Genomic DNA, 13,201 nt, shown 5'->3' on the forward strand with positions numbered 1-13,201 from the left:
TCCAAACATTTTCAAAAAGTATATAATTGTTATAATTATATATAGCGATTTCTGGAATTAATTAACTAATATATTTTTTTGAGATATGAATATGATATGTACTTTGATAATTACAGGTAAGATAACGACCGGTGGGTATAAACCGCACATGCCCACTCTGTGCCATCCAATCAGCACTCAAGCTAGATCACTCTTGCAATCGAAACTTTTTCAACTTTTATTTTAAACTACCCTCAAAAATTAAATAATCGCAATCGGCTCTCCATATGGCATAACCGACAGTTTCTTTAGCTATCAGCGACTCGGTTACCAATTTTGATACAAAATGGCGTCAGACGAAGGAGATATCATAATGCATTCGAAATTAAAAAAAATGCCCGCCAAAAAACAACCGAGAAGTCCAACATCGGATATTTTAAAAAATCCTGACAGAAAAGTATCTACAAAGGAAATGGTTAACACGTCACTGTTGGAGTTAAAATCGCGAAAGGGCACTTCTTTGTACGCTATCAAGAAATTCATAAGCGAAAAATACCAGGTAGATGCTGAAAAAATTAGTTATATCATAAAAAAATACTTGAAAACTGCCGTCGAAGCTGGCACCATAATACAGATCAAGGGCATAGGAGCATCCGGTTCCTTCAAACTTGCCACCATTAAAAATAAAATAGAAAAGAAAAAAGAAATAAAAAAGATCGCCAAGAAAATGTCGAAACCATCAGACAAGGAAGAGTCGAAACCGACGAAAGGAAAGAACAAAGAAAAAAGCAAAGAAAAAAAGATCGTCAAAGAGAAACCAGAAAAGAAGAATGATAAAAAGGTGGAAGTTAAGAAAGTTGATAAAAAGGAGAAAATATTGAAAAAGGATAAACAAGAAAAACCCAAGCCTGAAGGCGGAAAAGAGAAAAAAACGAAAAGCAAGATGGCGTTGGCTCGTACTCCCGCCAAAAAGCGGGCCGATATTATAAAAAGAAAAAGTATGGGGTCTATCATAAAACCACCAAAAATGAAACCGAAAATTAAGAAATAAAATATATTAAATAATTAGGACCGTAGATATTATTATTATTGTTTAATTATGTTGACTTTAGAATTTAGTTAAATAAATTATATTTTTAATTTAGATATTTTATTTTTTTATGTTTCAATTCTTAACTGCAATTGTAAAAAATTTCACTCACTCACCTTAACACGCACCATACAAACAGAGGATAAAAACACTTTTAATAAATAATTATAAAATAATAGCTGTTCGCCGCGGTCTCACCCGTGGTACTACTAGACGCTCGTCCCGGCTTCGTCCGGATATCAAAATTTCTGTTTTATCCCAAGGGAGCATTTAATCGGGAAAAAGTGTCCTATCGCCCAAGTCAGCTCGTACCCTGTCTGCACACCCAATTTCACTAAATTTCACCAAACTTCACCAAATTTACATCCAAACAACAAGTGACATCACACGAACATTTATAATATTCGTGTGATGTCTCTCAGTGTAATTGCAGCTTTCTAATGGTGAAAGAATTTTCGAGTCGGTCCAGCCGTTCACGCGTGTTAGCGTGACCAAGCGAAATAAGGATTCATTTATATATACATAGTATAGCTGACCTGGCAAACTCTGTTCTGCATTACTCTTATCATTTAGTGGTATGAAAAATAGATGTTGGCCGATTCTCAGACATACCCAATATACACACAAAACTTCATAAGAATCGGTCCAGCCGTTTCGGAGGAGTAACTAAAATTGTGACATGGGAATTTTATATATAAGATTATGTTAGTTCTTAAGAAATGCAATCAAATGTAACTCAGGGGACTTCGACTCAGGTAGGAATATCGGGATAAAAAGTTGTCTATATGTTATTCCAGTTGTCCAGTTGTCTACGTAACAAATTTCATTGCAATCGGTTTAGTAGTTTTTGCGTGAAAGAACAACAAACACACACACATCCTCACAAACTTTTGCATTTATAATATCAAGTAGGATTATTACATGCATTTAAATTTCTTCTTTTTTACTTTCTGAATTGACCGCTTTATTGATACAGTGTATTGTAACACATGTGTGGAGAACCGAGGGGTCCTAGCTTCGATTCCCGGTGGGGACACATAAAAAAAATGTCTCGGTCTGGCTAGACACAGTAGACTGATCACCTACTTGACCACAAAGAAAATCGATCAGTGAAACAGATGTATAATCTGCCCCATACCCCACTAGAGGACGGGACACAGTTCTGACGCTTCGAAGATGGTTTAATTTCCTGTTAAAAATATTTAATTTATCACTTTAACTATACAGTATAAAGAAAAGTCGCTTTCCGCGTCTATATGTATGTATGCTTAGATCTTTAAAAGTAAACGACGGATTTTGATGGGGTTTTTTTAATAAATAGAGTATTCAAGAGGAAGGTATATGTATATTAACATCTATTAAATAAATTCTATAGGGACACAGGAAACGAGTTTATTTTATACTATGTAGTGATACAACATAGCTCAAAAACTAGTTGGCCAATTTAAAGCATTATTACCTTGGAAAGCTTTATCATGGCCGAGTAAATTAATTCTGAAGCTGTACTTTTATCTTAGGGCGCCCTGACATTGTCATTGGAAAAATGATGGCGCCTCATAAGGTGTCATTTTCTACGCTGGAATTAGTACTGCTTTAAAACTTTATAGTCATTACATCCCATAATGTCGTCATGGGGTGACCCTGCTATAATAGATTCTGGAATTTGCTTAATAAAACGCCGAGACAGTTTTGAAACTTTTATTTCTTACTAGCGGTCCGCCCTGTCTTCGCCCGTTATATATAGCCTATGTCACTTAGCGAAGTTGCAGCTTTCTAATGGTGAAATAATGTTTAAAATCGGTCCAGTAGTTTTTGAGTTTATCCATTACAAACTACATAGCGCCATCTAGTTTTTTTTTATAAAAACCTGCATAAACTAAAATATATATAAAATGGTAATAAATGTAATAGATTTTTTTTTTTGTACCTATTTTTTAAACCGACTTTAAAAAAGGTTATCGATTGTGCTTTATCTGTCTTCGTTACTCCCTTAACATCAGGCGAACCAGCTCAGTTGCCCGCTCAGTGATAAGTGACTGAATCGAATTTGATCATTCTCTTTTTATTTGAAAGCTGGTGACTCAGTGGTGGGGTTCCGGACTTCAAAATTGATATGTCGAGGTTCGAGACCGGGCGAGCGGAAATAAATTGATCTTTCAATTTATCTGCACATGTGGATAACTTCACCACTGCTTAAAACGGTGAAGGAAAAAATCGTGATTAAACCGGCATGTCCAAGAATCAAAAGTTCAACGTCATGTGACATCTGCCAACCCGCACTTGGCCAGCGTGGTGGATTATGGCCTGAACCCTCATAGGAGGCCTGGTTTCCAGCGGTGGGAACATATATGGGCTGATGATGATGTGAGAAACCGTGGACGGATAGTATCGAAAGAATAAAAGTCATACAATTCGCACAGCCTGATGGTAAGCGATCACCACCGCCCATGAACATCCACAGAGGTAGTGCCTCTGCGGATGCGCTGTCCGGTTTTAAGGTGTAAGGGATAAGGAAAGAATTGACGACTGGATATAAGGAATGAACTGGAAAGGATGAAGAAAAGGATACGGGCCCCCGACTCCCCCACTCACCGTAGGAAACACAGTAGCATGCTACTACTTCACGCCGGTTTTCTGTGGGGGTGTGGTACTTCCCCGGTGCGAGCTGACCCAATTCGTGCCGAAGCGTGCTCGACTCCCACATACAGATACTTGCTATAATTCTTATGTAACTATCTAAGACCCTAGGGTCTTATCTGTGTTAAGTTGTCCAGAAGTTCAGTACTAAAGTAAGGTAATTGCCTGACTCATGCAGTGGAGTGAGACGGAATATGTATTATACCCGAGAGTGAAAGAGATGATAAATACAGTTCTAAATACATTATCGTTAATGGACTTATATCCTCTTTATTTTTCCTAAATACGTCATTATCTATAACGATATTTTCTTGCATTGTTAACAATCAAACTGTGTTCGTTAACAATGATGACTAAACGGCTAAACGAATTTGGATGGAATTTATCACACAAGTAGATTAGGTAGTCTAGATAATAACATAGGCCAATACCGCATAAAAGACTTTGAAATAAACGTTTATAAAAGTGAAATATATATTTATAAAGAAAGAAGCGATATCTATATAAAAACAAGTGATACATTTTCGTCTGTTTGCCTTTCTGTTCCGGTTAACTTCGAAACGGCTGAACCGATGCTTACAAGACTTCACTGTAATATAGCTGAAAGAAATAAACAGAAAGTGTTCTTCGTTTAAACTTATTTAAATTTAAATTATTCTTAATTTAAAATTAGAACGCTTCCGTGCGTTCATCAATAGTTAACAATAAAATTACATTTATAAAACAATATCATCGTCATCAGCCAGTACAATGTAGTAAAGAAAAACCCGCATAGCTGTGTTCCCGTGGGTATACCCGCATAAAATCTCAAGCTATCTTGGTGCTAAATTTCATCCAAATCGGTTCAGTGGTTTAGGCGTGAAGATGATACAGAGAGATAGAGATACTATCGCATTTATAATACCAATAGCGACTCGCCTCGGCTTCGCACGGGTGCAATAGTACATATTAAATACACATGTATAAACATTCCTCTTGAATCCCTATATCTTTTTAAAGAAACCCATCAAAAACTGTTGCGTAATTTTAAAGATCTAAACACTATTTAGTGATTAAGGAAGTACGAACGTATACTGTATTCTTAACACAAAAATGTCGTAATTAATGATTTAAAGATTTTAAAAACTTTAAAAATCTACCATTGAATTATACATCTTTAATACAAACTAACTGAACGTACGCAATTTCTTAACATTCAGACATTCTTAGGCATACTAAAATTTAAAAGCGAACCTATTGCAATCCGACTGAGTAAATCCCGTAAAAATACTAAATACATACAAAACCAAATAAACATTATTAAAAATGGATGTATCATTACATAATATGTAGTCATGGGCCCATGGCTATCAAATAATATTAACTCATTATATTACTGGTAGGCGAATTAAAAAGTCGTTAATAAAACATGTCACAAACTACACAGGAAGGAGATAAGAAAATATCTTGAATTATTTATAAGACCGCCATTACTTATAATGATGTCACTGTACAAATCACGCGAATTTCGACTCTAACGACGAGTAATAAATGCAATATTCCCATAAATATCTAGACAAAAGCGGTTCGTTATACTATTTGACATGTAAGAATTTTATCGATCCTCTTATTTTGCTATTGATATTATCCGTGCGTTAGACAGAGATAGATGTAGCTGTGTCGTGTCTATTCTCGTTGGCGGGAGAGAAACGGGGTTATAGCACGTGTTTGAATTTCGAAACACGTTCCGTCCAATACCATTCGTCTGTCCCAAGTTCGTTATCATTGGTCGGGTGGCCCCCGTACCAAAAACACGCGTGGCAACAAATCGATATTGCATTGTGCAGTTCTGTATGGGAGCGGGCGATAGTATCGCTTCGCGCTATTCGGTTGGGATGTCGTGGTAGGGGCTGGTTTGGTTTTAGAATGGATGTTTCGTTCGGCGCGCGGCGCCATTTCGTCACGAAAGATGTTGGAAGCGTGTGTATTTGGGGCGTATTAATACGATTATTGTACTTTTTACGCCATTTGAAGACTCCAACAGCTGTCTGCTAATATTGGTAAGAATATATTATCATTCTAGTTCATAATTTTCACCTTTGATCGCGTTTGTATTAAGATATTTGTATTGTTTTGCTAACGTTGCATATATCGATATGTAGAGCGAACGAAATAGCGCTGTCAGTGGAGTGACGTCACGGGAGGTCGATGGAATTCGTTGATATGCCATTTTCGACTCTATGCTCACATGAATAGGTACATTGATATTTTTAACTTATTTGTTAAAATGATAAGTTTGTATTTATGCTTTAGTTCGTTTATTTTATGGTCTTTCAGTATTTTAACGACGGTCCTGTGAATTTTTTTCAATACAGTTTTAGGTATTTATAAATCGCTTGCATCGTTTGTAGAGGTAGGAGTAGTTTATTATATTATGTTGAATCATAATATGATAATAATCCATTACAAGGATTAAACAGCTGTTAGGATGTCTCTTTCTAGCATTTGCATGCGCGTATAGTGCTGTTTCATTCACTCTTTTACTTATTCATAGAGATGTCTTGGGTTTGGTAGCGTCCATTGGCGACTCATAAATTTCTCTAGTGATGTACTTAGAACTGTAATTTGTGTTGTCGATAAATTGCATTAAGATAAGAAGTAGCTATATTTGGTTATGATTTCGATGTTTTGATAGCTTTGTATTCAGTTTAAAATCGATAATTACATACATTATAAGAATTATAGTATATCGTGTGGTTAATGAGATCAATTTTGGGTTCTAAAATGTAATGCGCAGAAGTGAATTAAGGTTAATAACGAAATAAGTGTTCATTATCTAATTTCAAAATTTACATATCTTTTAATATTGAACTTAGTTCGGTTTAAGTTATTAAAATGCATCTATGCATTTTTTTTCTAGTACACTTAACTAAAATGTTAAAACACTTTTAAGTGTTTTGAGTTTTGACATAGCATTTAATCATGTCTAGATGTGAATTAATCAAAAACATTATATTTTATCCACACAAAAAATGGCAATTTATATATAATATACATATAATAATATTGCGAATCCTCCTAAGGCACCACTTATTAAAATTATGCTCCTCATTAGTATTAACAATTTCGTAGATTAAAGACTTCTACAAATGACTTAGTTAAGAAAACTTCATTAGCATGTATTTGTTATTTCTATTAAGAAATCACAAATATATACAATTATATTTATTAAAATATAATGTTACTGATTTCATCACTTTACAAAGCAATTCTTTTATTTATCGTGGCTAAGTTTCTAATAAAAAGTATAATTAAAAACCTTGAGACTTCCTATATTTATATTAAAACTAGCTGCGCCCCGCGGTTTCACCCGCATAAGTCCGTATCCCGTCGTCGAAGGAATGTCGGGATAAAAAGTTGCACATACGTTATTCCAGTTGTCCAGCTATCTACGTACCAAATTTCATTGCAATCGGTTCAGCAATTTTTGTGTGAAAGAATAACAAACACACACACACATCTTTATAAACTTTCGCATTTATAATATTAGTATGAAGTATGGTAGTAGGATTTATAATGTAAAGAATTGCAATCTATAGTATCGCAGAAGTAATATTGGCATTTCAGTAAATGTCATCTAAATTTTTAGAAGATTTCGTATTAAAAATAATATGTATTATTATTATTATCGACATAATTCAGAACGGTAACATCACTATGCTAAAAATAAAATGTCTGCCGTTCCTACGAAGGGGACCTTTCTCCATTAAGTGGTGATACTCCCGTTGTAAACGAATTTTAACTCTAATCCTTTGCATTAGGGTTTAATATTAACAAAATTGAAATATCAGGTAGATTCTTGGTGCCCACAATGTATTTTAAACTTAAACGCATTGCGATAAAGTATATTTTTAAGAAGATATAGTTTATGACTTTGATGGGAATAAAAATGAAGGACGGAATGCTTTATTACGATTTTGAAATTGGAATATTGTCAGGGTGAGCGAAAGAGAGGTCCGAGAGCGAGACGGCATAGTTGAAATGTTTGCCAATTAGGAGCGATTCCCGAGTTTTATGGAAGTGTTGATCTTGATAGCTTTATTTTCGTTCGTTTGCTCCGAGTATCAATTGAAAACTGCTGTACCAATTTTAATGTAATTGAATAAATTATGAACTAGCCGTATTTCATTTCTTAATTATTCTGTATGTAACTACCCGAAATAAATATATAAACGTATTTATCTCTTTAAAACATAAATAAAATCAGTCAATTGCGAGATATTTAATTCTTTATTCTGTACTAGCTGCGCCCCGCGGTTTCACCCGCGTAAGTCCGTATCCCGTAGGAATATCGGGATAAAAAGTTGCCTATATGTTATTCCAGTTGTCCAGCTATCTGCTTACCAAATTTCATTGCAATCGGTTCAGTAGTTTTTGCGTGAAAGAGTAACAAACATCCATACATCCATACAAACTTTCGCATTTATAATATTAATAGGATAAATAAGATAAAGGACAACTACAAAAAAGTAATTTATCGGAATAACTGTGAAAATAAATTTTATTAATTGTCCAACTATTACGGTACATATGATACCGCCTGTTGACGTACGGACAGACAGACGAATAACGTAGTCTCAGTATAAGGGAGTGGTTTTACTCTTTGGGTACGGAACTCTAAAAATACTTATGTATCTAAGCTATCATTGTTAGACACTAGGCGCTCGTCCCGGCTCCGCCCGGATATCAAATTTCCTGTTTTATCCCAAGGGAGCATTTAATCGGGAAAAAGTATCCCATCACCCAAGTCATCTCATACCCTGTCTGTATACTAAATTTAATCAATTTCGGTTCAGTACTTTCAGGGTGATTGACTGACAAACATCTAAACAAACAAACTATTAGATTTATAATATTAGTGTGATGAAAATAATACTTTAAAAAAAAACCTAAGGTGTCTTAAAATTGTCAGAACTAGACCAAATTTTAATGGGACCTCTTGTCAATAAAATCGTTTCACCCGTCAATAGCTATGAGATAACAAACACAAAAAATGCAGTCGAATTGATAACCTCTATCTTCCTCCTTCTTTTTTGAAGTCGGTTAAAAAACGTTATACAACATAATGGTTAAATTATATTTAAATATTAACTAGCTGCGCCCCGCGGTTTCACCCGCGTAAGTCCGTATCCCGTAGGAATATCGGGATAAAAAATAGATGTTGGCCGATTCTCAGACCTACCCAATATGCTTACCAAATTTCAGAGGAATCGGTCAAGCCGTTTCGGAGGAGTATGGCAACGAAAACTGTGACACGAGAATTTTATATATAAGATAAGAAGATTCTGTCGATAGAAAATAAGTTTTGCTAAAAAATATTCAACTGTTCGGCAAAGTAACGTATTAAATAGCTAAACTAGTTTTGATAAGATCGAGAAGATAGTGTCGAACTGTTTCGCATCTAGCATATCTTGGATACTCCTCCAGATTCTAAAATGGCACCAAATGTCAACAATTTCCAATAAATCACAAAAAGAGTCACGCCAATTGGTTGAAAACCCACAGTTATCGAGTGATCGAGTGACGAATAAATAAAATACAGCCGACTATATTTTCGCTACATATATATCATATTTGAATCACATCATCAGTTCATATATGTTCCCACTGCTGGGACACAGGCCTCCTATGAGGGTTCAGGCCGTTATCCACCACGCTGGCCAAGTGCGGGTTGGCAGATGTCACATGTCGTCGAACTTTTGATTCTCGGACATGCCGGTTTCCTCACGATGTTTTCCTTCACCGTTTTAAGTTTTAATTTGAATAGTATAGAGTAATTAGCTATTACATGTTTATGAAAAATTATATTAAGCTAGGAGACGGATTAAATTTACCATTTAATAATGGGATATCCTTCTAATATTATAAATTAGCTCCGCCCCGCGCTTTACCCGCATAAGTATGTATCCCGTAGGAATATCGAGATAAAAAGTTGCCTATATGTTATTCCAGTTGTCCAGCTATCTACGTACCAAATTTCATTGCAATCGATTGAGTAGTTTTTGCGTGAAAGAGTAACAAACGTACACATACAAACTTTCTTTTATAATACTTATTAGTAAGATAGGACGTGAAAGTTTTTAAGTATGGATGGATGGATGTTTGTTGCTCTCTCACGCGAAAGCAGATTATCGTATCTATATGAAATTTGGTACAGAGATAGATTATAGTCTGGATTAGCACATAGGCTACTTTTAAGCCGGGTACCACGGGAAAAACGCCGCGGGTCACAGCTAGTACTTAGTATAGATAAGTTTAGAACATTAATTTTTTCTGTTGATTACTTAAGACTTTTATTAGTTTAGGTCTCTAGCTCAACTAAATAACAAGCGAAGATTATTATAAATTAAAATGTACATACGTATATATTATTTTCATATTGTATGTGATATGTGTGAAGTCCCGTGTCCCCTACTGGGGTATGGGGCAGATGATATACATCCGTTTCACTGATCGATTTTCTTTACGGACAAGTAGGTGATCAGCCTTCTGTGTCCTGCCAGACCGAGACATTCTTTTGCGTCCCCACTGGGAACCGAACCCAGGACCCGTCGGTTCTACGCTCACGCGTTTACCACTGCACCAAGTACTATTTTATAAGAGAGGAAATGGAAAAAACAAAATTTTCGAGAATACATACACAACGGACATAAATAATTTTATAGTTAACTGTGCCGCGCGGATTCACTTGCGGGCTAATATTTCTACTCCTCTTGTATTATTATATTAGCTGACTAGGCAACGCTGTTCTGCCTTATTTTTATCATGAAGTGGTATGATATAATAGATGTTGGCCGATTCTCAGACCTGCTCGATATACGCACAAATCATAATCGGTCTAGCAGTTTTGATGAGTATGGTAACTAACATTGTGAAACGAGAATTTTATGTATATTAGAGACTTGCGGTCCGCCCCGGCTTCGCCCGTGGTACATACCTATATAACCTTCCTCAATAAATGGGCTATCTAACACTGAAAGAATTTTTCAAATCGGGCCAGAAGTTCTTGCAATAAGTGCGTTCAAACAAACAAACTCTTCATCTTTATAACCTTATATATAAAATTCTCGTGTCACAATGTTAGTCTCTATACTCCTCCGAAACGGCTTGACCGATTCCTCTGAAATTTGGTAAGCATATTGGGTAGGTCTGAGAATCGGCTAACATCTATTTTTCATACCACTAAACGATAAGAGTAAGGCAGAACAGCGTTTGCCGGGTGCAGCTAGTATTAGTATAGATTAGTGATATAACGATAGATAGATGATTATAATCAGGTACCTTCTAGGGAAGCGCGCTCCATCTTAGACCACATCTCAGCCATATACCATCAGGCGAGATCGTAGTCAAGCGCTGCCTCATAACGAATAAAAAAACAGGTTAGTGATTTCCGAGTGAAGGCGCCACAAACACACATACATCCGGTTTGGCAAAAAACGCGGGTTCGCATCCCGCCTCGTGATCAAATTTTTTTCTGTTCATTTAAAAATTTCTCATTTATAAAGCATTTCAATGCTATAAAACAAAAAATTAAACACATACATCCATACGCATAGTTTCGCATTTATTATAAGTACTAACTAGGTGGTGTAGTTGACATATTTTAAAGCGAATAACTATTAAATACTGACTTCGTACGTAGTATAGTGTAATAAATTACCAGCTACTAAATATACTATCCACTATCTTAGCCATCTTGGTACCCGGGTAAAAAGTAGCCTATGTGCTAATCCAGACTATAAAATTCAGATGTAATAAGCGTTTTCGCGAGAAAATTAATAAACATTCTTCATATATTATATTCACTCTTATAAACTTTCGTGTTTATAATATTAGTAGGATATATAAATCACTAAATGTGCTGCTTTTGCAACGGCAATGGAGCTGGTGGGACGCCTGATGGTAAGTGTTACCACCGCCCGTGAACATTTGGAGAGGCGTAAGGTCCATTGCAAACCTTACGCCTCTACAAATGGATTGGCGACTTTAATTGGGAAGGGATTAAGAAAGGATAGACGAGAGGAATAAAGGAAAAGATAGGAAGGGTAAGGAAAAGGATATGAGCTACCGGCTCCCCCACTCACCGGACGAAACACAGCAGCATGCTATTTCACGCCGGTCATCTGTGGGGGTGTGGTACTTCCCCGGTGCGAGCTGTCCCAATTCGTAAGGTCTGCAATGGACCTTATGCTTGTATAAATGTTCATGGGCGGTAGTAGCGCTTACCATCAGGCGACTACTACCAGCTACATTGCCGACTGTGTCATAAAAAAATATCGACTGTATTTTTTTATCTACGTTACCTCCGACTACGACTGGGTGAACCGAATTTGATGATTCTTCTTTAATTTCAAAGCTGGTGCCTGTGGTGGTGGTGCTGGTTTTTTCATAAATAATTATTGTTATGCAAGGTTTATGAATGTTATCCTGACTGATAACATAACTTCCAATTTACTTTAACTGCCCGTTAGAACTTTATAGTTTGCTAGCGGTACGCCCCGGCTTCAATCGTGGTACATATATAGCCGTTCCTCAATAAATGGGCTATCTAACACTGAAATAATTTTTCGAATCGGACCAAAAGTTCCTGAGATTAGTGCGTTCAAACAAACAAACAAACTCTTCAGCTTTATAATATTAGTATAGATTGTACCTACCTAAGTAAAATCTCATATAATCCCATTGTAGGGTACAGACATTTTTTTCACCGCCCCAAGTTAAGAAAAATCTTTCTTAATTCAACATATTACCTAAGTTTTTATTTTAGGACTATAATGTTTTCAGAGTTCACACCAAACATCTACTATAAATGAGTGAACCAATGATGGGGTTATTATTTTTATGTTTGATAGAATTTTTGTAAGAAACCATTATTAATACTATGAATTTATTTCTGTTTCAGGTAGATAAACTGTATTCGACATGTCCCTACGTGTCGTGTATGACAACCAAATGCTGGTACCTAGAGGCAAGTACATAATAAGTAATAAGAAAACAAATAGAAAATTTTATTTTATTTGTAGTAAATAAAGTTATTTACAACCAAACCTACTGCACCGATTTTGAAAACTCCTAACTTCAGCGTGAGTGATATATACTATTTTTTTTAATTTTTACTGCCCCAGACGGATCTGACACGAATAGTTGGTTATTAAGTATTCCATTTACTAATTAATCAAGATTAAACAAATAGACTAATTATGTTTGTATAGTCTTATTACTAGGAAATTAACAAAGTAACTAAGATTTTCTGTGTAACATAGAGCAAAAGAATGGACCAATGTACTTACAATTTTATAACATTACTTGAACTGAAGCGATCATTTCCTGCTAACATATTTTAACACTGACGTCTATAAATGCAACACACAAGAGTGATTACAAACTCCTATTTTGAAATAAGAAAAAAATGTTTGAATTAAAAAATTATCTTTTCAGAAGAAATGGTTCCAGCAT

General features: G+C 35.5%; 2 protein-coding genes across 2 annotated transcripts in view; both read left to right on the forward strand.

The window, feature by feature from the left end:
- Window positions 1–325: 325 nt before the first annotated feature.
- LOC119836370 (histone H1.1, embryonic-like) lies at window positions 326–1,030 on the forward strand. The gene has a single exon (XM_038361674.1). It carries the CDS (start codon window positions 326–328, stop codon window positions 1,028–1,030), a length of 705 nt encoding a protein of 234 aa, XP_038217602.1.
- Window positions 1,031–5,587: 4,557 nt separating this feature from the next.
- The window catches only part of LOC119836541, a 12,021-nt gene continuing 4,407 nt past the window's right edge, over window positions 5,588–13,201 (forward strand). Inside the window, exons 1-2 of the mRNA XM_038361917.1 lie at window positions 5,588–5,745; window positions 12,648–12,713. Of these exons, the coding sequence (XP_038217845.1) occupies window positions 12,668–12,713 (46 nt within the window). The 5' untranslated portion in view covers window positions 5,588–5,745; window positions 12,648–12,667. The remainder of the gene's footprint in view (window positions 5,746–12,647; window positions 12,714–13,201) is intronic.

This window comes from Zerene cesonia, chromosome 24, assembly GCF_012273895.1.
Source record: "Zerene cesonia ecotype Mississippi chromosome 24, Zerene_cesonia_1.1, whole genome shotgun sequence".
NCBI lineage: Eukaryota > Metazoa > Arthropoda > Insecta > Lepidoptera > Pieridae > Zerene > Zerene cesonia.

Coding starts and splice junctions, on each gene's coding strand:
- LOC119836370 (XM_038361674.1), top strand. CDS start 326: ATGGCGTCAGACGAAGGAGATATCATAATGCATTCGAAATTAAAAAAA.